Genomic DNA, 26,396 nt, shown 5'->3' with positions numbered 1-26,396 from the left:
GGCGTGCTATGGTCCATGGGGTCATGAAGAGTCGGACACGACTAAGTGACTAAACAACAACAACAACAACAACAACAACAACAATCGGACAGTTTAAAATAGCCCCATCCAAGAGGTTAAATCATTTTCTTACCTAGCAGTTTATTTCCTAGCTAATTCCTCGGGGAAGATCAATCAGGATGCTATTCTTATTAAACTAAGATCTCTTGGTGGAGCTACTTGAACGTTTGTTTCTACCAAGGGTGGATAACTAGCTGCCCCAGCCCATAAAGTTCTTGTGGGGATCACCTGCTCCTGCTTTCCACCAAGTATCCCTACTCTTCACAGCCACGAGCCAAAAAATTCTGGAGACTTGAACATCAAAACTACACCATATATCTAAAGAACATTGATAGCACTTTAACAGTCACAGCTTCCCCCCCAAGAATCTTGAGAAATGCAGCTTACCCCTCAAACTCACTCTTAACAAAGTACAGTTCCAAGGAAAATCCACGTGCCTTAAATGTTTGGTGTGGGTTTCTGCAAAGAGACTTTTCTTATTACGCACCTGGGTATGGGGTCCGCCCGTAGGTAATTATCTCCATCAGGAGGATCCCAAAAGACCAGATGTCAGACTTTATTGTGAAGGAGCCGAAGTTGATGGCTTCGGGCGCAGTCCACTTGATGGGAAATTTGGCACCTGCCCAGAATGGTCAAAACAAAGAAGGTGAGGCTCAGGAAGATGGCATGGTATGCGCAGCAATAAGTGGCTTACCAGCAGATAACAGGTTTGCTTCCCAAACTGCATTGTGAACACAAGCAGGCTCTGCACTACTGGTCTTTTACTGCAAGGAAATCTGCCTCCTAAAGGTTCATGAAGTTGCATCCCAAAGGGGATGAAGCGATTCTCCTCTGGATGCAGTGTTTGGGACTTATTAGTTTAGAGAAAGGGACCCAGGTGGCGCAGTGGGTTAAACCACTGAGCCTAGGGCTTGCCGATCAGAAGGTCGGCGGTTCGAATCCCTGTGACGGGGTGAGCTCCCGTTGCTTGGTCCCAGCTCCTGCCAACCTAGCAGTTTGAAAGCAGGTCAAAGTGCAAGTAGATAAATAGGAACCGCTACAGACAGTGGGAAGGTAAACAGCGTTTCCATGTGCTGCTCTGGTTTGCCAGAAGTGGCTTTGTCATGCTGGCCACATGACCTGGAAGCTACACGCCGGCTCCCTCGGCCAATAATGCGAGATGAGCGCGCAACCCCAGAGCCGGTCACGACTGGACCTAATGGTCAGGGGTCCCTTTACCTTTACAGTTTAGAGAAAAAGCAAGTGATATGCTATGTGCGTTTACTCTGGAGAACCGCCTTGCAAAATTTGGAGAAGTGTGAATTTTGGTTCACGTGTTGCTTCAGAAAGTGCAAATTGGGTAGGTCTGCCTTTCAGTGCAAACTGGGTCGAAATTTCTCTGCCCTCCATCCTTATTAAGTGTCTAAACCCTAATGCATACTGTACACAGAAAGATCAAGAGGACAAAAGCAGGAGGGGCTGGCTTGTGCAACCAGCATACAAAAAGCCTCCCTTTGTACCTTCCCGGGCTGTGTATTCGTTGTCGTCAATCACCCGAGCCAAGCCAAAATCGGCAATCTTGCACGCCAGCATGGCCGAGACCAAGATGTTGGCAGCTCTCAAGTCGCGGTGGATGTAGTTTCGCTTCTCAATGAAAGCCATGCCTGCTGCAATCTGCAGTAAAGAGAGAGATCGAGATCTATTCTAAGGGGAGCGATGGTGCAGCACCTGGGGAGGTTGGGGCAACATAAATGACTACTGTGCTGAGAGTACCACTGGGGTTCACTAGATACACCCTTAGAACCCGGTTCACATCCCTCCTCAGCACCAGTAAATCTTTGCAGCAGCCTCTGGCAAGTATGTTCTGTGAAATGAAATCTAGGGTGACCTGCAAAGTCTGCAGCTTTCCTTAAACACGTTTTTCTTGCAGGTGCATGGAATTCCCCCCTTTGGGAGGGGGAATTTGCTTCCAGACTATGTTAATGGAACAAGTCTCATGCGCCCCCCCAAATGCAAACCAATGCAGCCTCCACAACAGAACAGCAAATCAAGACACCAGCTGGCCCTTCTAGTATGCAACAGTTGTATATATGTTGCTATATTAAATTGCTTTGGGATGCCTCATGGGAAGCCAGTTAATAAATGAAATAAATAATAATTTACAGAAGGGCAAGTGAACATGGTTCTCCTCACTGCACCATTTTACCCTTACAACAACCCTGTAAGGTGAGGTGCCAAATCATGGGCTGGCTGATAAATAACACCTTCTCTTCCCACAGTGCAGTCATTGAATACTTCTAAAGCTTCAGTCAACTGCAGCTTGCTGTACCGTCCAAACCCCAAAGAACTATGTTCATTCTCAACTATGGTGAGAGTCAAATAAGCCAACTTCAAACCCAGAAACAGCATTATAAACCCAGTTGAAAGTATAACTACTTGTACCCAAAGATGCCAGTAGTACGCGTGAAAAGGATTTAGGGGTCTTAGTAGACCACAAGCTTAGCAAGAGTCAACAGTGGGATGCAGCGACAAAAAACACTAATGCTATTCTACAAAAGTACAGTATAGTACCACTGTATATTGCCTTGGTCAGACCACACCTGGCATACTGTGTTCAATTCGGGGCACCACAATTTAAGAATGATGTTGACAAGCTGAATGAATGCAGAGGACAGCAACCATGATCAAGGGTCTGGAAACCAAGCCTTATAAGGAACAGTTGAGGGAGTTGGGTATGCTTAGTCTGGAAAAGAGGAGACTGAGAGCCGATATGATAGTCATCTTCAAATATCATAAGGGTTGTCACATGAAAGGAGCAATCTTGTTTTCTCCTGCTCTGGAGGGTAGGACTCGAACCAATGGCTTCAAGTTACAATAAAGAAGATTCTGACAACATCAGAAAGAACTTTCTGACCTTAAGAGCTGTTTGACAGTGGAACAGTCTCCCTCGGAAGGTTGTGGACTTTCCTTCCTTGGAGGTTTTTAAGCAGAGGTTGGATGGCCATCTGTCATGGATGCTTGAGCTGAGATTCCTGCATTACAGGGGGTGGGACTAGATGACAACTCTACAATTCTACGATTCTACACCCTGAGACTGGCTTGTCGAAAGCCATGTAATGTCATGGGTGAGGCGAGATTTCGATTCAAAACTTCCTGGTCCGGAGATTCACGTTGAGAGCAATTATCGGACGACATGGCTCTGGGGCTCTGCAGAGACCTGAAGCCAAGGGGTTAACTGTCAGCCCCACCAACCTTAGCAAGACAGATGGCACCCTGGGCACACCTGCTCTTTTGATGGACTGGTTTTGGTGGAGGGAGGGAGAGCACAGACCACAGTGACAAAGGCCTCCTTGTTCCGCAACGGAGGGAGACCCAGAGGAAGGAAATAGCCGTGGACCCGTTCCAGGTCTCCTACTTCCTTAGGAGTCAATGCAAACAAACAAAGCACACTAGGCAGATTTGCATATTCAAATCTGCATCACTGCAGGGCACAATGGGTTCTCACAACCATGGCCCAACCCTCTCACATCCCTAGAGATTAAATGCAACGAAACCCCACCAAACAAGAGGTGTCTGGCTGTTAGGAACCCCCGTCTTGATCACTGGAGGGTCTCTAAACCTAGGAACTCTCACGCCTGCAGGGTTGGGGGAAGGAATCTGTGGCCCTTCAGATGTCACAGGACTCCAACTCCCAGCAACCATTGTGGCTGGCATGGCCCAATGACCCACATATAACTAAAGACCTGTTGGGCAGCTTCTTTGGCCCTGCCACAGGTGGAACAATCCTCGTAGACTGTTTTGCGCAGTGAGCGAAACATATTGCCGCCATAAGAATCTAGGGTACAACTGCATTTGGAAGCCTCTGCACAGTTCTGGCCACCTGACCTCAAAAAGCTGGGCAAGACGCCCAAAAGCACCACACCAGCAGGCTGGCAGAGAAGTGGCGCCAGTAGCAGTACCGGCTTCCGGCAAGAACTCGCCAGAACTTGCCACTGCCACTTTGCGAGTGCCGCAACACAAACCAGGTAAGGGAGGCTTGGGCAGAAGTGGGATGGCAAGGTGGCACCTTCCTGCTTCGCCTCAGGTGGTGAAACGGGGCATTGCCCCTGTCCAGAAGGATATTGCAGAGTCGGAAAAGGTTCAGAAAGGGGCGCCCAAAATGATTGACACCTTATAAAGAAAGGCTGCAGCACAGGGGACTTTTTAGTAGCCAGACTGAATTTAGTGTCAGCTGAATAATTCAAGAGCTGGAATAGCTCAGTTTGTGAAGCATGAGGCTCTTAAGCTCAACGTCGTGGGTTTCAGCCCCATGTCAGGTGAAAGATTCCTGCATGGCTGGACTAGACGACTTGTGGTCCCTTCCAACTCTGCAATTCTATGATTCTATGCAGTTTTGCAGGAGCTCCTTGGCTGCCCAGGATGGAGGGCAGGTGTGGAATTCTAGCCCTGCAGAGAGGGAACAAAGGCCCCATTGGGTTGAGTCACCTTGGGTCAGGCTTTAAAAAAGTCTCTCTTACCTATAGCTATGAGAGGACAGACATGGGAGGAATGAAAGGAAGTCCTTTCCCACACAGTGCGTAGCTAAAGCTACAGAACTTGCTGCCACAGGAGGCAGGGAGGGCCAGCGACTTCAAACAAGGATGAGGCAAATTCATTGAGAAGAGGGCTATCAAGGGCTTCCAAATCCCAGTTCCTGCAGACCACAGGAGAGGAGAGATGCTCCTGCAACCAAGTACTACTTGTGGGTTTGTCACAAGCATTGGTTGGCCACTGTGAGAAGAGGGTGCTAGACTAGATGAGCTCCTCTTGGCCTGATCCATCAGGTTACACTCACCTGGGCAGAGAAGTCTATCAAAACCGGGAGCCGCTGCTTGTGACCCTCGTCACTCTTCAGGAAATCCAGCAAACTACCTGCGGAGAGGAAAGAAACTCAGGGCGTAGTCCATTGTGTTCTTCAGAGGGGGCCAGATCTTCCATTAGGAAGGGACCCATTGCTCAGCGGAGCAGCACATAATAATAATGATGATGATGATGATGATAACAATAATTTTATTATTTATACCCCGTCCATCTGGCTGGGTTTCCCCAGCCACTCTGGGTGGCTTCCAACAGAATATTAAAATACAACAGTCTATTAAACATTAAAAGCTTCCCTAAACAGGGCTGCCTTCAGATGTCTTCTAAAAAGTCTGGTAGTTGTTTTTCTCTTTGACATCTGGTGAGAGGGCATTCCACTGCTGAAATGCCGGACAGGGGCTGGCGGTGAGTCTGCCCCAGGCACTCCGATGTGCCTCTCCCTGGCTGCCCAGTTAAGAGCAGACCAGTGGCACGGTGATATGCGACTGTCTTCCGTGTCCATGAAGAACAGCCCACACAGATAAAGAGAGCCATAAAGTAGATCTGCAACTACTTTATTAAGGGCTATATACAAAATAAAATTCAGAGCTCAACATCTTGCTTCCAGTCACATCGAGAGCCAGAAGCGAAAGTAAGAGAATACAATAACATCACGCGGGGAGAAAGGAGATAAACCAGGCATCCCCAAACTTCGGCCCTCCAGATGTTTTGGACTACAATTCCCATCATCCCTGACCACTGGTCTTGTTAGCTAGGGATCATGGGAGTTGTAGGCCAAAACATCTGGAGGACCACAGTTTGGGGATGCCTGAGATAAACACACACTTCCTTTCTCACGCTGAAGGCAGACCTCTCATGTGACAAATAGCAGTCTTAGTACCCCCTCCTGCTTCACAGCTCGGAGTACAAATATCCCAACATCCACAGGGCGGGTGCCACTACCGAGAAGGCCTTCTGCCTGGTTCCCTGTAACTTGGCTTCTCACAGCGAGGGAACTGCCAGAAGGCCCTCGGCACCGGACCTCATTCCCTGGGCTGAACGATGGGGGTGGAGACGCTCCTTCAGGTATACTGGACCGAGGCCGTTTAGGGCTTTAAAGGTCAGCACCAACACTTTGAATTGTGCTTGGAAACGTACTGTGAGCCAATATAGGTCTTTCAGGACTGGTGTTATGTGGTCTCGGCGGCCGCTCCCAATCACCAGTCTAGCTGCCACAGTTCCCAGGCTCATGTAGACATGGGCTGTCTGGATGCTCAGAGACACTGGCTTACCCCACCCTGTCTCCCTACAATCAGCCTTTCCCAGGGGCTGATGGGAGTTGTAGTCCAAAACTGCTGGACTGCCCTATATCATAATTAGCACCAAAGAGTTTTGCTGGGACGTCTGGTAAGGTGGCCTCTCAATTATGCTGCCTACTCTTCTGCACCTGGACTCCGGAGTAATATCCTCTGATCCAGAGGGGCTTTACTCCCACCTTAGAGATAAAAGCACTTTCATAATATCTGACTTCAAATATCTTAAGGACTGTTGCATGGAAGACCGAGAAAGCTTGTTTTCTGCTGCTCTAGAGGGCAGGACCTGAACCAATACTTTCCAGTTACGAGAAAGTAGATTCTGACTCAGCATCAGGAAGGACTTTCTGACAGCAAGAGCCGTCAGACAGCGGAATGGGCTCCCTCAGAAGGCGGTGGACTCTCCTTCCTTGGAGGTTTCTAAGCAGAGGTTGGGGGGGGGGAAGCACCTGTCAGGGATGCTTTAGCTGCGATTCCTTTATTGCAAGGGGGTTGGACTAGAAGACCCTCGGGGTCCCTTTCAACCCTGCCATTCCATTCCCTTCTTCCTCCTCGTTCCCAGGCTGCATCTGACTCCCCACCCAGCTATCTCTTCCTCCCAGCTGTGTGCTGCATCCTGAGCAACCTCTGTGGCATGTGGCAGTCGTGTCCTAGGAGCGGACGGCGCCTCCGCAGAATGCTGCTAAATTGTACCAGCCCTGCAGATGCTGGGGACAGCAAGGAAGGCTGCCTGCTGCCGAGAACAAGGCAATAACTCCAATTCTTAAGGAACTCGGGTTTCATGTCGTTTTTTAAAAAAAACGTTTCTAGCCTTCTTGATTGGGATGAGAAGGCTGAAAACAGATAGAGGACGAGTGAAAAAGGTATTGTTGGGCAGGTGTCTTTTGCGAAAGCCTCCTTTTGGGGATAGAAGCTTGCTGTAGTGTAGAACAGGCTTCACCAACCTGGCAGCCTCCAGATGTTCTGGGTGAGTCTGTAGCCCCAAACATCTGGAGAGCACCAGGTTGGCCAAGGCTGCTGAGGAACCTTCCGCTCCTTCCTGCGTCTCACCTTTCTCCATGTATTCGGTGATGATGTAAATGGGCTCCTCCTTGGTCACGACGGCATGCAGCTTGACCAGCTTGTCGTGCTGCAAGGTCTTCATGATGTTGGCTTCTTCCAGGAAGGCTTCCACAGACATGCTCCCTGGCTTCATAGTTTTGACGGCCACTTTTGTGTGCATGTTGTAGGTGGCTGGAGAGGAGAGACGGGGCTGTTTCCAGAGCGACAGAATCACAGAGCATCGTCCATTCCAACGCCCTGCAATGCAGGAATCCTTTTGCCCAACGTGGGGCTCAAACCCATGACCCTGGGGTCAAGGGTCTAATGCTTTACCAAGTGAGCTATCCATTATGGAAAACAGAACTATCCATCACCATATCCAGGGCAACCATGTGAGACTCAAAACACTATCCTAGCTCATGTCCTGCCCTACAGAGGCAGGGATGTTGTGCAGTCTGTGATTTCCAGGCAAGCACGGGGTGCGGTGTCAAAGCAGAATGTGGCATGGGCTATGGAATTCTTCAGCTTTAGCTAAGAACAGTTTCTAGACTAAAACAGCAGGCCCCCAAAGCCTACGGGCATTATTTGGCAAGACCCAGTGTCAGAAACATCCTGCATCAAGAAAGCTAGCACATCAGGAAGCACGGTTCCAGACTCTCCTGGGGTTTCTTCATGAACATATGGAATTGGCTGCAACCAATGGAGGATTAGCAAATGGAGCCTCCATGTTCAGAGGCAGCATAACTCTGCTTCCCAGAAGCCCACTTGGCTGGCCATCACAGGTGTGAGGTTTTTGTGGCTACTCTTAAGTAATGACGCTCCACGCCTGCTTGTCTTAAGGTGTTTATTATGGTGCATTCTATTTACAGTGCAAAGTCTATGGAAAACATGTCTGCTTAGTCCGAGTCAGAACCTTGCAATGGCTTCTTTCTGTTTCGCTCCCAACATAACAGCTTGGGAACCCCAAAGCGCCTCCCCCTTGTCCTACGGGGTGCCTTTCGCTTCAATTCAGGTGTTGGGGAGAAGGGCTGTCCTTCTGACTGCTTTCCCTTCATTTCCTGCCCCTCTGCCTCCCTCTCTACTTGGAGTTGAGGCTCTTTGATGCTGCTGGAGCCTTGTCCCTCACTCTTTGCTTCCTGCCTCCTGTAATCTGATCCGCTGCTGGACTTACTGCTCTGAGAGGAACTTGATCTGATGACAGGTAGGTAGCCGTGTTGGTCTGGGTCGAAGTAAAATAAAAAAATTCCTTCAGTAGCACCTTAAAGACCAACTAAGTTTTTATTTTGGTATGAGCTTTCGTGTGCATGCACACTTCTTCAGATACAGTGAAATAGAAGTCCCCAGGCACTTATGTAGAGAAGGGGTGGGGAGGGGTGGGGAGGGGGAGGGGGATCACTCAGAAGCGTGGTGGAAATGGGTGATTGACTGACTGATAGCTGTTGATGACCGAAAACGACTGCAAATGGTTTTGCATGAAAAAGCAAGGGTTGAGATGGCTGAAGATCGCTTATCATGTATAATGAGATAAGAATCCGATATCTCTGTTCAAACCAGGTCCCTCCATGGTTTTGAGCTTGGTGATAAGTTGTAATTCAGCAACTTCTCTTTCCAGTCTATTTCTGAAATTCTTTTGTAGTAAGACAGCTACTTTGAGATCTTGTATAGAATGTCCTGGGAGATTGAAGTGTTCTCCTACTGGTTTTTCTGTCTTCTGGTTCCTGATGTCAGATTTATGTCCATTTATCCTTTGGCGTAGGGTTTGGCCTGTTTGTCCAATATAGAGAGCTGAAGGGCACTGTTGGCATTTGATGGCATACACAATGTTAGAGGATGAGCAATTAAATAGTCCTGAGATGGTATGTTGGATGTTGTTGGGGCCAGTAATGGTGTTGTCTGGGTGTATGTGGCAGCAAAGTTGGCATCTGGGTTTATTGCAGGCTCTGGTACCAGTGTCCATGTTAAGTCTGGTGGTTGTATTATTGTGGGTGAGGGGTTGTTTAAGATTGGGTGGCTGTCTGTAGGCAATGAAAGGTCTTCCTCCCAGAGCTTGAGAAAGGGAGCTGTCATTGTCCAGGAGAGGCTGTAGATCTCTGATGATGCGTTGTACTGTTTTAACTTGGGAGCTGTATGTGATGACTAGTGGTGTTCTGTTATTTTCTTTTTTGGGTCTGTCTTGCAGCAGGTTCTCTCTAGGTATCTGTCTGGCTCTGTTGATCTGTTGTTTAACTTCATCAGGTGGATATTTTAGTTCTAAGTGGCAGAGTTTGGTAGCAAAGTCCGCTGTGGTTTTATCTGAAATGGTGCTCACCTAAGAGATCTACAGCAAACCTTTTTAGAACTAAAATATCCACCCAATCTTAAACAACCCCTCACCCACATTAATACAACCACCAGACTTAACATGGACACTGGTACCAGAGCCTGCAATAAACCCAGATGCCAACTTTGCTGCCACATACACCCAGACAACACCATTACTGGCCCCAACAACATCCAACATACCATCTCAGGACTATTTAATTGCTCATCCTCTAACATTGTGTATGCCATCAAATGCCAACAGTGCCCTTCAGCTCTCTATATTGGACAAACAGGCCAAACCCTACGCCAAAGGATAAATGGATATAAATCTGACATCAGGAACCAGAAGACAGAAAAACCAGTAGGAGAACACTTCAATCTCCCAGGACATTCTATACAAGATCTCAAAGTAGCTGTCTTACTACAAAAGAATTTCAGAAATAGACTGGAAAGAGAAGTTGCTGAATTGCAACTTATCACCAAGCTCAAAACCATGGAGGGACCTGGTTTGAACAGAGATATCGGATTCTTATCTCATTATACATGATAAGCGATCTTCAGCCATCTCAACCCTTGCTTTTTCATGCAAAACCATTTGCAGTCGTTTTCGGTCATCAACAGCTATCAGTCAGTCAATCACCCATTTCCACCACGCTTCTGAGTGATCCCCCCTCCCCCTCCCCACCCCTCCCCACCCCTTCTCTACATAAGTGCCTGGGGACTTCTATTTCACTGTATCTGAAGAAGTGTGCATGCACACGAAAGCTCATACCAAAATAAAAACTTAGTTGGTCTTTAAGGTGCTACTGAAGGAATTTTTTTATTTTGATCTGATGAGTGGAGGCTGTTCCCTATAAGCCTTCCCCTTTACAACAGGGAACTAACATAGAGAACTAAAGGAACCCTCAGCCTCATCATTTGACAGGCCGGTTCCGATATTCTTACCCATCCAGACTTCTCCAAATTGCCCAGCTCCCAGTTTCTTCTCCAGCTTCAGAGAGCTGCGGGGGATTTCCCAGGCATCTTTCTCCCAGGGCTGCTGAGGTTTCGGAGCGATACACGGGTAAGTCAGCTTTTGACACAGACCATCGCTTTGCCCTGGAAGAGAACACAGGTTGTTCTACCCCGCAGGATCCCAAGGTAAGGCTGCAGGCTGGCACTTTTGGAAACAAGGCCCCAAACGGAACACAAATTTTGTTACACTGAGAAGAGCAGCGCTTGTGCCACTATGGAGAAGCCTTTATATGAACCCATCGCAGATACGTGAGAGAGTGGCGTGGAGTAGTGGTTAGAGATCTGCACTAGAGACCTTGGAGACCAGGGTTCAAATCCTCCCTCGACCGTGTGACCGTGAGCCAGTCACAAAGAGATGGGGGTGTTCCCCCAGTGGAAATCAGGGAGCACCCAGTCCAGGCTCACCCTTATAATGGCTGACCAGCTCCTGCAGGGTGCTGAAGGTGTTCCGAGGAGAAATGTAGAAGCCGCCGCTGTCCAGCATCCGAATCTTGTAATGCTTCACCGTCTCCACTTTGTTCTGGTTGTCGAAATCTCGCACGGACAAGGAGTAAGAACCTGGGCCAAGAGTGAGGAATGCTAACTGAGCAAGGGTGCTCACATGACCATTTCACACCAGTTCTCCCACACCGGCTCTTGGGGTTTTGGATCCAGTCCACTATGAATGGGAGGAGGGGAGTGTTTCTAAGGAGCCAGCTTCAACGAGAAACAAATAAAACTACTGATGATATCTACCGTATAGACATTGCCTCAGGCTGGGCTCAGTGACCTGGTTTGCATGTAACACTACACCATGGTTTGTGTAAGGCAGCCTTCCTCAACCTGGTATGCCCTCTTGAAGTTTTGGACTACAACTCCCATCTGCCCCAGCCGCACTGCTGATGGGATTTGCACACAATGTTTGGAGGGCACCAGGCTGGTTTAAGCCATGGTTTGTTTACCAGCTGCTCTCCCCTCATGCCTGTTTAGCTTGGCAAGTGTCTCCGGTGGACTGGCCAAGCAAACCATGCTTCACATGCAATGCCAAGCCATAGTTAAGACAAACCAAGGTTTTGTAAACCAGCAAGCCATGACTTTCCCCATTGTGGTTTGCTGGCAGGAAACAAACCATAGTTAAACCACTACCGTAGGCTGGGTTTGAACAATGAAAAAGCATTGTCCTAAACTGTGTGTTACACACAAACCAGGCCAGAGCCTGCCTTTCCTATGTTCAAGCCCCACCCTCATAAGTCAGCCTACTGACCCCCGCCCTATTATTGCCTTGACTCACCCAGGGGTTGGGGAAGATGGCAAGTGGCCGTTTGGGTTCTCCTGCGGTCCTTGCTGAAGCGCATCCTGCTCAAGCAAGAGATACAGATGGCAGGGCAGGACCTGTTCTCAAGCGCCGGGCAGGAGCTGTCCTCAAGCACCAGGCAGGGACCTGGCCATCTAACCTCCCTGTGGCTGTCAGCTCCTCCTCCTCCTGCAAGTCATACACAGGGAAAAGCTTGCAGGAAGCAGAGGTGGGTCAAGCTCTTCCTGCAGCAGCAGCAGAAGGAAGAATTGGAAAGTGACGCTGGATCGCCAACACTTCCTCCCCAATCCAATTTCAGCCCCCTGAACTGAAGAGGCTGACATAACAAGTGGGGCCTGCCCAAACCCTCCACTCTGGGGCTGCCCCACAGGAAGAGAGAGGAAAGGAAGCTGGTGTATCAAGATGGTGGCAGAGGCGTTGCAAGGTGGGTGCCACCTCGCTGTGAGAGACGCTTTGGTTTTGGCGCACAGGCTGTAGTGTGGGCGGCAGACTCCGGTCGCAAGGCATGTGATCTCCCCCCCCCCCAAAAAAGCTCAACAACTTCAGCTTGCCCAAAGAAAGCTCAACAACTAAAAAGTTCCACAACTTTGGCCCCGCAAAAGAAAATGAAATAAAGTCAAACCATTTTCGCAGGCAATTTTTTTAAAAAAAAAATTCAATGTGGGGGTGGGGTGACAAGAGATTTTCTGCACCTGACCTTAGAATCATAGAATCAAAGAGTTGGAAGAGACCACAAGGGTCATCCAGTCCAACCCCCTGCCAAGCAGGAAACACCACTGCTACGCCTTGCTACGCCACTGGATGGTGGAAGAGGAAAGCAAACTGAACGAGGCCAACATTCGTTCTGCCCCACTTGTGGGTTACCCAGAGGCATCCTGCAAGCTCTTTCTATGCCCGAGCAGCTCCTCTCTGAACAACAGGGCACCTGTTCTCCAGTGGGTCCAGATGTTTGCGGGGAAGAGCTGATCTCTCACATGCACACACGAACCAGCACCACTTACCCTTGGTTGTCTCGCTGTCTCGGATCATGAAGGAGCCTATCACATTCCCAGGGCTCAGCAGCTGCCGCTCAGCATCCTTCCTGCTGACGCCTCTGAAAAACCACCTGGGGGGGGGCAACAGTCACAAAACAGGAGGGTGAGCAAGCCAGATCTGGCTTTGCATGCGCAGTGCACCTTCCCAAGCAGGCAGGGGCAAATCGGTCCATTTCAGTTTCTCATTTCCCCAAACTTTAGTTTTGTTCTCCACATTTCCACATCGGTTTGCAATTTTGTACTATTATTATTAGGGAATTCTATGCTGGTGGAGAGGGACCCAGGTGGTGCTGTGGTTAAACCACTGAGCCTAGGGCTTGCTGATCAGAAGGTCGGCGGTTCGAATCCCTGTGACGGGGTGAGCTCCCGTTGCTTGGTCCCAGCTCCTGCCAACCTAGCAGTTCGAAAGCACGTCAAAGTGCAAGTAGATAAATAGGGACCGCTCCGGCGGGAAGGTAAACGGTGTTTCCGTGTGCTGCTCTGGTTCGCCAGAAGCGGCTTTGTCATGCTGGCCACATGACCTGGAAGCTGTACGCCGGCTCCCTCAGCCAATAATGCGAGATGAGCGCGCAACCCCATAGTCGGTCACGACTGGACCTAATGGTCAGGGGTCCCTTTACCTTTACCTTTATGCTGGTGGAAGCTGGAAGGGCTAGGTGGAGAGACTCTTTTGCCCCTGTTCAGCATAAAGGCCACTTTAATTGCAGCCCTAGATAAGCGCCATGCAGAGAAAAACCCCTTGCCCGCCCGCCCCAGTCCCAGAGCAGACTCACTCCTCTGTCTCCAGGGAGTTGACTCTGGCGACATAGTTGCTGGGGATATAACCCTCTTGGCCTGTTGAGAGGGCTTTCGCTCTCCACCACTCGCCCGAGCTGCAGAGAGAAAGAAAGAGAGAGGAGGTGGGGGGGGAAGAGGTCATCTTCTGTCACTGAGGGGTAGCAATCACACGCTCCAAATGGCAAGTTCAGAAACGGGAGACCAGAGAGCCATTCCCAGCAGCAACACCCCTGCAATGCAGGCTGCTTGCTGCTGAGGTTTGCCAAAGGCCAAAACGTATTCTAGGCGTGATATAAGATGCTGTGCAGAATGCGGCAGCTAGACTGGTGACTGGGAGCGGCCGCCAAGACCACATAACACCGGTCTTGAAAGATCTACATTGGCTCCCAGTACGTTTCCGAGCACAATTCAAAGAGTTGGTGCTGACCTTTAAAGCCCTAAATGGCCTCGGTCCAGTATACCAGAAGGAGCGTCTCCACCTCCATCATTCTGCCCGGACACTGAGGTCCAGCACCGAGGGCCTTCTGGCGGTTCCCTCGTTGCGAGAAGCCAAGTTGCAGGGAACTAGGCAGAGGGCCTTCTCGGTGGTGGCACCTGCCCTGTGGAACGCCCTCCCAACAGATGTGAAAAAGGAAAACAACTACCAGACTTTTAGAAGACATCTGAAGGCAGCCCTGTTCAGGGAGGCTTTTAATGTTTAATAGATTATTGTGTTTTATTCTTCTGTTGGAAGCCGCCCAGAGTGGCTGGGGAGACCCGGCCGGATGGGCGGGGTATAAATAATAAATTATTATTATTATTATTATTATTATTATTATTATTATTATTATGTGCTTGGGTAGATGCATTTTAGCAGGGTGTTTGGCAGGGGTTCAGGGGCTATGAGCCACAGACTTTCCCAGGGTCCACCAACACGTGTCTACGTAGTTGTCTGAATGGGCCTCAAAGGTCTATGGCTGCATTCACCCTGTATATTCAAAGCACATGGCTTCCCCCGACGAAACCTGGAAACTTCAGTTTGTTAAGGGTGCTGGGAATTCCAGGATTCTCTGGGGGCAAGTCTATCTATGCTATGTATTTAAACAGGTTTTATAATCCTTCCTTGTCCCCAGGGGAAATGCCTCTACTACATAAGCTTAGGCTCTGTCAGAGGGGAGCTAGAAACAGACTTCTCAGTACCATAAACAAACTACAGTTCCCTGGATCCTCGGGAGGAAGCGACAGCAGGTAGAGAGGTATACAACCAATGTTACTTCATAGTGTAGAGCAGGCATCCCCAAACTCCGGCCCTCCAGATGTTTTGGACTACAATTCCCATCTTCCCCGACCACTGGTCCTGTTAGCTAGGGATCATGGGAGTTGTAGGCCAAAACATCTGGAGGGCCGCAGTTTGGGGATGCCTGGTGTAGAGATATGAATGCCTCTACATACTTTCTGTGTCTTAGACTTGTAGCATGGAAGTGTACTGTATTATAAAACATATTTTTACGCTTTTTAGCAAGAACACAAACGAACTAATAGATAGCCCTTACCCCTTACTTTGCGAGGGGCGGGGGTGGATTTGCCACACCAAACTGAAAGCAGGCAAAAAAAACCCACCCCTGCAGAGCTGCCCTAACACTTATGGGGATCCAGCATAGACAGGAAATAACAAATGGGGTCAACCAGATTCCCAAAGAAAGCAGGCAGCAGATTAGGGCCCCCTCCCACTTACTCCCAGATTAGACCCCCCCCCCACCTTCGCTCAATAAACAGCTGCACTGGGGGGGGGGTCTGGTACAGTACTTACTTCTCTAGGACTTTGAGGTGGTCGCCCTTCTGGAAGTTCAAGTCCTCCTTGTGGATGGCTTCATAGTCGTAAAGAGCCAGAACAATAAACTCCTCTGGTCCTGCGAGAGTGAGCAAGCGTTGTATTCACACAAACTCAGCGTTTACTCTGGACGCAGGGACAAACCTCACTTCGCCGGCAGCTAAATTATTGCTAAGTTATTGTTGCTGAGAATTTCCTTATTGATAATTTTATTGTTTTATCTCTCTCTTTTTTTGTAAACCACTCTGATTTTTTTTAATTTTTGTTTCTGCAATCGGTGTATAAACGTTGCGAAGTAAAACAAATAAAATCAGTTGGTTGACGGGCAGGTATGGACGTGGAAAGCCGGGCTCCTTGACAGAGCCCTTGGGCTGACAAGGGAACAGCAGCACACAGCTCTCTGGTGTAGGCCAGGGGCTATAGATCTATGGGCCTCTCTCCCGCCAAGACAGACCATAGAGGCAGGCGTACATACCATCGGTTCCGGAAGGCTTTGGCTTGCTGGGTGCTGCGCCAAGCTGGGATGCAAGAGAACAGAAATAATTTATGAACAGGGAAACAGTACCTCAACAATACAACATTTCTAATCCTCAGTCTGCTCCACAGTCTCTGCAGCACGCTTTGCCAAACTGGTGCCCTCCAGCTGTTTCAGGACACAAGTCACATCATTGCCGGCCTTACGGAAGGTGGCATCAGCTCTTCCTCTAATGGTGACCTCTAACCCCCCAAAAGCTTATCCCATCACAAATATACCAGCCTTTAAAGCTAATGCTTCAAGAGTCTGAAGGGACCCCCAAAGGTCATCGAGTCCAGCCCCCTGCAATGCAGGAATCACAGCTAAACAATCCATGACAGATGGCCATCCAGCCTCTGCTTAAAAACCTCCAAGGAAGGAAAGTCCACCACCTTTGGAGGGAATCCGTTCCGCTGTCAAACAGCTCTTACCATCAGAAAGTTCTTAACACTCAATTAAATACCCTTAACACTCCGTAAAATATCTCTCTTGACTTTCTCTTTGAGACTGGCAAGGAATTTAGACTTACGGGGTCTGGGATGTAATTATTCTGATCACCCAAGCTCAAACGAGTTCCTGAACCTTTTTCATTAAGGTTGATTTCTTTGGATTTCATGCAGCCCATTCTGAAAGGGGAGAGAGAGAGAGAGAGAGAGAGAGAGAGAGAGAGAGAGAGAAGAGATTTTAAGCCCAGGCTATAGACAAAAATACCTATTTTTCTTTATTTATCTAACAAAATTTATGTAGTGCTTGAGCGTAAGGAAATCTCCAAGCGGTTTACAGAAATATAAAATAAAACATTAACATTGCTGATTAAAACAATTAAAAGCAGGTGGTTAAAATATTCAAAAGATGGTTAAAATCAACAGCAGCTAAAAAGAAATAAAGCACGTGTAACTTCTACACTTCTATGAAGACCCACAACACCTTCTAGAAATAACACCTTCTAGAAATGACACCAAAGAAGGATGTTCTTCTCATTACAGGGGATTGGAATGCTAAAGTAGGGAATCAAGAGATAAAAGGAACAACTGGCAAGTTTGGCCTTGGAGTTCAAAATGAAGCTAATAGAGTTCTGTCAAGAGAACAAGCTGGTCATCACAAACACTCTCTTCCAACAACACAAGAGACGACTCTACACATGGATAACACCAAATGGGCAGCATCGAAATCAGATTGATTATATTCTCTGCAGACCTGGAGCTGACTGTAACTCAGATCATCAGCTTCTTATAGCAAAATTCCAGCTTAAACTGAAGAAAGTAGGAAAAACCACTGGGCCAGTAAGATACAATCTGAATCAAATCCCTTATGAATACACAGTGGAAGTGAGGAACAGGTTTAAGGATTTAGATTTGGTGGACAGAGTGCCTGAAGAACTATGGATGGAGGCTCGTAACATTATACAGGAGGCAGCAACGAAAACCATCCCAAGGAAAAGGAAATGCAAGAAAGCAAAATGGCTGTCCAACGAGGCCTTACAAATAGCGGAGGAGAGGAGGCAAGCAAAATGCAAGGGAGATAGGGAAAGATACAGGAAACTGAATGCAGATTTCCAAAAAACAGCAAGGAGAGACAAGAGGGTCTTCTTAAATGAGCAATGCAAAGAAATAGAGGAAAACAATAGAATGGGGAAAACCAGAGATCTGTTCAAGAAAATTGGAGATATGAAAGGAACATTTTGTACAAAGATTACCATAATCAAGGACAAAAGTGGTAAGGACCTAACAGAAGCAGAAGACATCAAGAAGAGGTGGCAAGAATACACAGAGGAATTATACCAGAAAGATATGGAGGTCTCGTACACCCCAGGTAGTGTGGTTGCTGACCTTGAGCCAGACATCTTGGAGAGTGAAGTCAAATGGGCCTTAGAAAGCACTGCTAATAACAAGGCCAGTGGAAGTGATGATATTCCAGCTGAACTATTTAAAATTTTAAAAGATGATGCTGTTAAGGTGCTACACCCAATATGCCAGCAAGTTTGGAAAACTCAGCAATGGCCAGAGGATTGGAGAAGATCAGTCTACATCCCAATCCCAAAGAAGGGCAGTGCCAAAGAATGCTCCAACTACCGCACAATTGCGCTCATTTCACACGCTAGCAAGGTTATGCTTAAAATTCTACAAGGCAGGCTTAGGCAGTATGTGGACCGAGAACTCCCAGAAGTGCAAGCTGGATTTCGAAGGGGCAGAGGAACCAGAGACCAAATAGCAAACATGCGCTGGATTATGGAGAAAGCTAGAGAGTTCCAGAAAAACGTCTACTTCTGCTTCATTGACTATGCAAAAGCCTTTGACTGTGTCGACCACAGCAAACTATGGCAAGTTCTTAAAGAAATGGGAGTGCCTGATCACCTCATCTGTCTCCTGAGAAATCTCTATGTGGGACAAGAAGCTACAGTTAGAACTGGATATGGAACAACTGAGTGGTTCAAAATTGGGAAAGGAGTACGACAAGGTTGTATATTGTCTCCCTGCTTATTTAACTTATATGCAGAATTCATCATGCGAAAGGCTGGACTAGATGAATCCCAAGCCGGAATTAAGATTGCCGGAAGAAATATCAACAACCTCAGATATGCAGATGACACAACCTTGATGGCAGAAAGCGAGGAGGAATTAAGGAACCTTTTAATGAGGGTGAAAGAGGAGAGCGCAAAATATGGTCTGAAGCTCAACATCAAAAAAACCAAGATCATGGCCACTGGTCCCATCACCTCCTGGCAAATAGAAGGGGAAGAAATGGAGGCAGTGAGAGATTTTACCTTCTTGGGCTCCTTGATCACTGCAGATGGTGACAGCAGTAACGAAATTAAAAGACGCCTGCTTCTTGGGAGAAAAGCAATGACAAACCTAGACAGCATCTTAAAAAGCAGAGACATCACCTTGCCGACAAAGGTCCGTATAGTTTAAGCTATGGTTTTCCCAGTAGTGATGTATGGAAGTGAGAGCTGGAGCATAAAGAAGGCTGATCGCCGAAGAATTGATGCTTTTGAATTATGGTGCTGGAGGAGACTCTTGAGAGTCCCATGGACTGCAAGAAGATCAAACCTATCCATTCTTAAGGAAATCAGCCCTGAGTGCTCCCTGGAAGGACAGATCGTGAAGCTGAGGCTCCAATACTTTGGCCACCTCATGAGAAGAGAAGAATCCTTGGGAAAGACCCTGATGTTGGGAAAGATTGAGGGCACTAGGAGAAGGGGACGTCAGAGGACAAGATAGTTGGACAGTGTTCTCGAAGCTACGAACATGAGTTTGACCAAACTGCGGGAGGCAGTGCAAGACAGGAGTGCCTGGCGTGCTATGGTCCATGGGGTCACAAAGAGTCGGACACGACTAAACGACTAAACAACAACAACAACTTCTACACGTCTGTGTAGGCTTGCCTAAATAAAAATGTTTTAAGGCAACTGTCAAAAAGTACAGCCAAGGCGTCAAGAGGCAGGGAGTTCCAAAGTGCAGGTGCTGCCACACTAAAAGACTGGTTTCTTGCAAATGCAGAACTAGTATGATGTCGTGCCAGATCAAAGCAGTCAACAGGGAATATCCCACAAGTAAACTGGTCCCAAGCCGCTAAGGGCTTTACAAACCAATAGTAGCATTGTGAGCTTTTATGGGCAGCCATAAGCTTCAGCGTTAGCATCCACAGGCCAAACATCCTGAGCGCAGCACCCTCAGCGTCCGAGTTGAACGGCATCCAATTTGCATCCCAAACAGACGCTTTCTTCTTCTGTCCTCGGAACTAAAGTCAACGTAATTCTGGTGGCTTCAAGCTAACCCTGTGGCCCGTCCATCATCATTGATATAGGCAAAGCAATATTTAAAAGACTAAGCCAGCAACGGTGCTCCTGCTGCTACCGGTATCAGAAACAGGATTTCCCCCCCTCACAGATGGTCAGAGTTGTGAGGCTGCCCAGCAGGTGAAAAATTTGGGAGTGGACATCAAGTTCCCTGCACACAGAAAGCAAGCCCTTCAGGAAGATGATCTTGCCTCCAACTTTTCCCAATGTCTTCTCTGTGTGCAGGGAAGTGTTGGCTGTGTGTTTATGGTTTGTTTTTAAAGTTTTTAAAGTTCAGGTGCTACACCCTTGCGCTCGAATCCGGATTACACAATTGGACTCTGGACCAGATGAGCCATTGGCCTGATCCAGCAGACTATTCTCAATACCTTACACTCTCAGGAAAAACACTCGCCCTAGAGCATTATCTCCTTACGAACCATGGCCACCACAACCTCCACAGAGCTGTGATAGGAGGCAAGTGGGGAAAGGCCATTTCCTTCCCCGCTGACATGATCCCCTGTAGACATTTGACCCCCCCCCCTCTCAGCCTCTGAAAAGCAGAAGGCGCTCTCAGCTCAGTAGAGGCACAGCACACAGGGAACAGAATTTGGGCCACCGGCCCAAAGCAGCACCAGAAGCAGGCCCGGCTCTCTGGGTAGTCTTGGTGGCGCGGGGCGCCAGGGTGCCGGAGCGATCTCCGCACCACGGCGCCAGGGCGCCCGACCGGCTTGAGACGGCCCTGACCACAAGGATACGAGATAAGCATTCCTCGGCGCAGCGGAAGTTGGTTGGGAGGAAGAGAAAGTTTCTTCTCTCTCTCCGGGGACAGGAAGAAGCACACACAAGCTACTGGTTTCAATTGGCCTCTGCCTGCCAGTATTTTGGGTTTCAATATTTACATATTGCATTTGTTGCAATGGCGACCTCCAGGCGTTTGGATGACAACTCGCGCCAGCTCCGGCCAGCACGGCTTCGAGTTGCCCCCAAAACATCGGGGAGGCACTTCTCTTGTACCCTCGGTGCCAGTGGCAGCAGTTTTAAATCTTGAGCCTTCTCAAACTGCTTGCAATCGGACAATTCCCAGTCGCAAAATGCGCCTGGCACCTGGCTAATTTCAAACGCTGGTCAGAAGCCAGGGAGGGGCAACATGCAACATTAGGCCAATAGTGCCTCTGAAAAATACCGTACTTGCAACAATAGACCAAGGCACTGCCGGGGTGGAACTGTGTGTTTCGGGGCAATTAAGCCCTGTTCGCAGCACCGTCATAAGCCGCTCCACTCACAGAGCCAGAGACCGCTGGCCCATCTACCGTAGCTCAGCCTGCCACTTTGCAGGGGTTCGCACGAGCAGATTTTCAAAACGTGAAGCTCTTTTGCTATAAAGTGCTGTTTCACGCTACCTCAATCTCTGAGCGGGGAAACTCCAAGGCTTTCTGGGTGCTTACCCACGGTTCAATTTCCTTGGAATGAAGGTCAGCAGAGACTGCAGTGTCTTCTGCATATACTGTAGGTAAAAGGTAAAGGACCCCTGGACGGTTAAGTCCAGTCAAAGGCAACTATGGGGTTGGGGCGCTCATCTCGCTTTCAGGCCAAGGGAGCCGGCATTTGTCCACAGAGAGCTTTCTGGGTCATGTGGCCAGCAGGACTAAACCGTGCAATGGAACACTGTGGCGGAAACCAGAGCGCACAGAAATGCCGTTTACCTTCCTTCATTCTTCTGCTACACAGTGTTCCTGTCTCAAGAGAGCCAGGTCCACCTTTGGTTCCTAGCAGTGGTTTAAAAATACATTTAAAAAGAGAAGTTGGTTTTTTTGGCTCATCAGATCTGCAGACAAGGCAGCCCCTGTGCACTGATCATGCTTTTGCATGAGGAAGGAGAACTTTTTCGGGAAATTAAGACTTTCCCCCACAGTGCATAATTTGATTCAGGGGCCCTGCCACCACCTCTTTCCTATGGTGGCCACAAGTGTCCCAGTAAATATACCCTCAAAAATCTACAATGCCCAAGACAGGGGGGTAGGGGATGCTTGCTCCATTTTGGGTCCCCATTCTCTTTTTTTCTGATCTTTTAGATGTGGCAGCTATTAGGTGTTACACCCTGCCTGACAGCAGCCATTTTGTGACTGGCACCCACGGAGCCTTCTGAAGTTTCCAAATGGGTCTGTTGGCCAAAAAAAGGTGGGGAATTTAATTGTTTGCATTCACTGCCACACGATGACATAATGGCCTCCACAGCTTTGTGACTTTAAAAGGGGGTTAGGCCAAGGCTTCTCAAACTTTCTAACTCCAGGGGGCCTGTCTGAAAAGACCAAAAAATTACTGAGGTTCATTCCCCTCACAGAGCTATAATTCCCAGAATGGTTTAAAAGCCGAGCTCTCTTCACAGCGAACTCTGAGAATGGTAGTTCTGTGAGGGGAATCATAGAATCATAGAGTTGGAAGAGACCACAAGGGCCATCCAGGCCAACCCCCTGCCAAGCAGGAAACACCATCAAAGCATTCTTGACATATGCCTGTCAAGCCTCTGCTTAAAGACCTCCAAAGAAGGAGACTCCACCACACTCCTTGGTAGCAAATTCCACTGCTGAACAGCTCTTACTGTCAGGAAGTTCTTCCTAATGTTTAGGTGGAATCTTCTTTCTTGTAGTTTGAATCCATTGCTCCGTGTCCGCTTCTCTGGAGCAGCAGAAAAGAGGGAGTCCTCTTAGCAAGCTTCACAAACTACAGCTCCCAAAATTATTCGAGGGAAGCTAAGGCTGTCTAAAGTGGTATCACAGAACTTTTAAAATATGGCATGAATGTGGCCTAAAGTTGTCCCACTTGGAAAGGGTGCCTGTTGCTCTTTTCTAAAAGAAAGAAGGAAATCTGTTTTTAAACCTGCACCAACAGATTTTTTTTTCCACTTAAGCACCATTGCACAAATATTTTTTAATTGGCAAAAACATGTGCAAGTACAAATTATGAGATCAATTCGAAGAAAATGGTGCTGACGGGACGGGGAATATTTTCAAGGTGTGCTGAAGTTGAGTGACAGCGGGGCTCCCCTGCCTGATACATCAAACCTGCCGAGTCATGCTTTAGCCGCCTGCATTTGCAGAGAGAGTGTGCTATACAGTACAATCAAATCTTTTGGCCATTTAGATAGCGCAATTTCAACCATATGTAGCTAGGGGCCGTCTGGTTGAAATTCTGCAAGTTAAATGCAAGCAAAGCCGAGAGCTTGAAAACTCTTTCCACACCACGTAAGCCAAGCAGAAACAGTGTGGTAAGAGCTCTTCAGCTCTCTGCCTTTCTGGGGGGTGGGGGTGGGGATGGGGGGGCGGGCAAAGCCCTGTTGGTGCACCAGTTCTGGGATGCTCTTGCGAGATCTTGCTGGGCTCTCCAAGTTCCCGCAAGATCTCACATGAGCATCCCTTGGCCTCTAAGAGACCTCGTGCTCTGTTGGAGCAAAACCAACCACAATGGACATACTTCACCCAGCAGGAAAGTTGTTAGGGGGTGGCCCAGTGGCATAGCTGCCAAGTCCCCCGTATTCCCCGGGAAACCCCCGTTTTTCCAGCTGTGCCCAGCTGAAAAAACGGATTTTTTTTTGTTCCCCCCCCCCCCCGGTTTATTCTGGCGTGGTGGCCATTTTGGAACTGGGCGGAGCATGCTCAGAAGCGACTTTTGATGCTGCTTTGCCCAGTTCCAAAATGGCTGCAGTGCGACTTCTGGCGTGGTGGCCATTTTGGAACTGGACAGAGCAGCATCAAAAGTCGCTTCTGAGCATGCTCTGCCCAGTTCCAAAATGGCAGCAGTGCTACTTCCGGTCTGCTACTTCTGGTCCAATCCCTTATTTCTCCGACAGGAACATGGCAGGTATGCCCAGTGGAGATATATCTATGACACACACAACACACTCTGCACAATTTGCTCAGAAGCATTCATACATTTGCAATAGCTAATGTAAATTTGTGCCCTAGACCTATGTGCAATGCGCCTGACACTAGGAACCATGGTTTGTTTCCTCTGTGTGTTGAGGGGACAGGACAACCCACCATCAATGGTTTACTGTGACATGCCATCTGGGTCACAGAAGCAAACCAATATTTCATTTTATTTATGAAAATGAAAGAGAGATGATTTTCAAATATACCAAACCTAAGGAAACAACAATAAAAATATTAGGTGCACATTCCAGTCCAAACTGCTTGGAAACCCTGCATGGAGAGGTGGGGTCAGTTTTTTACCCCCAAAAGCAGCAGTGTGGGAGGAGAAAATTGTTTGGTTTGCATGTAACACCACACTGTGGTTTAACAAACTACAAGTTCACCATGAGTTGCTGCACAGACAATCAAACAAACAATGGCTTATTTATCCAAAGTTTGTTGGCTTGTTGTTGTTTTTCCAGTTGCTCCTATAATTGAGGTGGAGTGGCCAAACAAACCTTGGTTCAGGAAGGGTGTCGAGTTCAAGCATGCAGTTAAAACAAACCAAGGTTCATGAAACCAATAACAAACCATGGTTTGTTGGAAACCATAGTTATGCCTCTGGACAAAGTTTGTGTGTGTGGTTTTAATAAACCATGGTTTAACATTCTGAGGCAGCCAGGCCAATGGTTAGCCTTTCCTCACACAACTATTGGCAGAAAAATACAGGTACTTGTATCCCCCAGTGGATTGTAGCTTTTGCAGGAGTAGGGGTAGGTGTGTATAAACAACCAGGAGGACAGAGCTAGACATCCCTCCCCCAGAGCTGCGATACAGACTAAAACAGAATCAAGATGCTACATTTCCTCCATTGTTCCCTCCCTTAGAATATCTCCGCTGTGCCTCTAGAAACTATGATGTGCTGAAAGGCCTTAGGGCACCAGAGCTTGCGCGACTTAACTCCGGTTCAATTGCAGTGTGCAGCGCATTCTCATCATGTGCACACTGAATAGCATGGATGAGGGCTCAAAATTTCGTTGAAAGGGTGAGTTGAGTCCTTGGGAAACTGCTTTCTTTCACCACCTGGCTACATATTCCAGCAGCCTTCTCCAACTCGGTGCCCTCCAGGCTCCAGTTTTTTTTTAACTACAACAGGGGGAACACACAGCTGCAAGGTTCAGCTCCTGCCGCGACAGCCGCTGAAATTCAGTGGGGTGACTTGTGAGCTATACAATGCAAACAATAGAGGGCTTTTTTTTTTTTTTGGCATGTCCCCTACAAACCCCCCTAAAAAGGGAGACGTCTCTCCCAGAGCCTTCGCAACAGAGAAGCACCGGGGCTCACGACTGCCCAGATGAGCCGAAAGCGCAGGTGAGTGATGACTCGGGGAAAGAGGAAAACAAACTCTGCACATGCTCTAGGGCACGCTGCCCGCTGCCTTAGCATTTCACAGGCTCCAGGACCATAAGCACACAGACAAGACTCCGGGTTAAGCATTCTCTACGCTTCCCTCGTACGGCCCATCTCCTTCCTGCCATTCCCGGGGGAGCGGAGGGTCGCGGCTGCCCCCTGTCCCCCCCCGTCTCTCCCCAGATTCACCTGCCTGCTGCCTTCCGACGTTCCCTCGACGGCGCGTTCTCAGCAGCCCGGCCGCTCCTGCGCGCTCGCTGGTGCCTCTTCGGGGGCCAGGAACATCTCCAGAGTGGCTCTCGCCTGCTGTACGCAGTCCTCGGGCGGGACGCACCCCACAAAAATGCCCGGCAAGGGGGGGGAGAAAGGTCTCTGCCCCGTGCAGTTGCTGCAGCAAAGCAGGAAAACAGCGGTTGTTGCGGCTCCCCGACGGTTTCGAGGTCCGCAAGCAGAAGCCGTCGCGCCCCAGAAGCCCAGCCGACGCGCCCGCGATGGGGAAGCCGCGCGCTTAAGAACCGCCCAGCCCCACGGCGGCCGCGCCTCTTTCCCGAAGGCCTCGCCCCCACCAGCCTCTTTGTCCCCACCAGCCCTTCCACTTTTTAAAAAGAGGGCTCTCTCTCAGCAAATAGTTCCCTTTCACTCTCCCAAGAGGCGAAGGGCAGTCGCCACTTCGGATAGAGACTAGGCAAATTCATGGCTAAGTTGGATAGAAGAGTTTTCCTTCCTCTCTCCTAACACTAGAACTCTTTAGCTCAGTCGGTGGAGCTGCATAAGACTCTCAACCTCAGGGTCCTGATGGCCGAGAGATTCCTGCAATTGCAGGGGGGTCAGACTAGATGACCCTTGGGATCCCTTCCAACTCTACAATTCTTGAATTCTGTGGCATCCCATGAAGCTGAAGGTTGGAAGAATCAGGACAGAAAAAAGGAAGGACTTCTTCATGCAAGGCAGAATTAAATCTGTGGAACTCCCTCCCACAGGGAGACAGGGCCACCAATTTAGATGGATTTAAAGAGGGATTAGGGATATACATTTAAGAATTAAAAAGGATTAAACATATTCGTGGGTATTGATGGCTATCAATCATGATGGCTCTGTTCTGCCTCCACAGTTGGAGGCAGAAATGCTTCTGAATCCCAGTTGCTGGAAACCACAGGAGGGGAGAGGGGTCTTGGGTTCAGATCCTGCTTGTGTGCTTCCCATGGGGGCACCTGACCTCTCAAGAGGTTAAAGGGTTATGGCAGGTGGGGGGGGAGGGAACGGGGCTTTCCCTCCCTGGCAAGCGGCTTATTTCTCTGCTTGCCCCTCCCCACAACTGGACCCC

At 48.7% G+C, this 26,396-nt stretch overlaps 1 protein-coding gene across 2 annotated transcripts in view; it reads right to left on the bottom strand.

Annotated features, from left to right (window-relative positions):
* The window catches only part of HCK (HCK proto-oncogene, Src family tyrosine kinase), a 29,319-nt gene extending 3,763 nt beyond the window's left edge, over positions 1 to 25,556 (bottom strand). The window contains exons 1-12 of one of the 2 annotated variants that reach the window (XM_035123652.2): positions 25,262 to 25,556; positions 16,503 to 16,599; positions 15,935 to 15,977; positions 15,439 to 15,538; positions 13,646 to 13,744; positions 12,840 to 12,943; positions 10,950 to 11,102; positions 10,476 to 10,628; positions 7,239 to 7,421; positions 4,874 to 4,950; positions 1,560 to 1,713; positions 548 to 679 (exon numbers count right to left, since the gene is read on the bottom strand). In XM_035123652.2, coding sequence (XP_034979543.1) covers positions 548 to 679; positions 1,560 to 1,713; positions 4,874 to 4,950; positions 7,239 to 7,421; positions 10,476 to 10,628; positions 10,950 to 11,102; positions 12,840 to 12,943; positions 13,646 to 13,744; positions 15,439 to 15,538; positions 15,935 to 15,977; positions 16,503 to 16,598 — 1,294 coding nt within the window. In that variant the 5' untranslated portion in view covers position 16,599; positions 25,262 to 25,556. The remainder of the gene's footprint in view (positions 1 to 547; positions 680 to 1,559; positions 1,714 to 4,873; positions 4,951 to 7,238; positions 7,422 to 10,475; positions 10,629 to 10,949; positions 11,103 to 12,839; positions 12,944 to 13,645; positions 13,745 to 15,438; positions 15,539 to 15,934; positions 15,978 to 16,502; positions 16,600 to 25,261) is intronic. The other variant, XM_060277388.1, reaches the window with a different exon arrangement.
* Positions 25,557 to 26,396: the final 840 nt, after the last annotated feature.

This window comes from Zootoca vivipara, chromosome 7 (assembly GCF_963506605.1).
Source record: "Zootoca vivipara chromosome 7, rZooViv1.1, whole genome shotgun sequence".
Taxonomy (NCBI): Eukaryota; Metazoa; Chordata; class Lepidosauria; order Squamata; family Lacertidae; genus Zootoca; species Zootoca vivipara.
The sequence above is the reverse complement of the archived record's forward strand: the minus strand, read 5'-3'. Positions and strand labels throughout refer to the sequence as shown.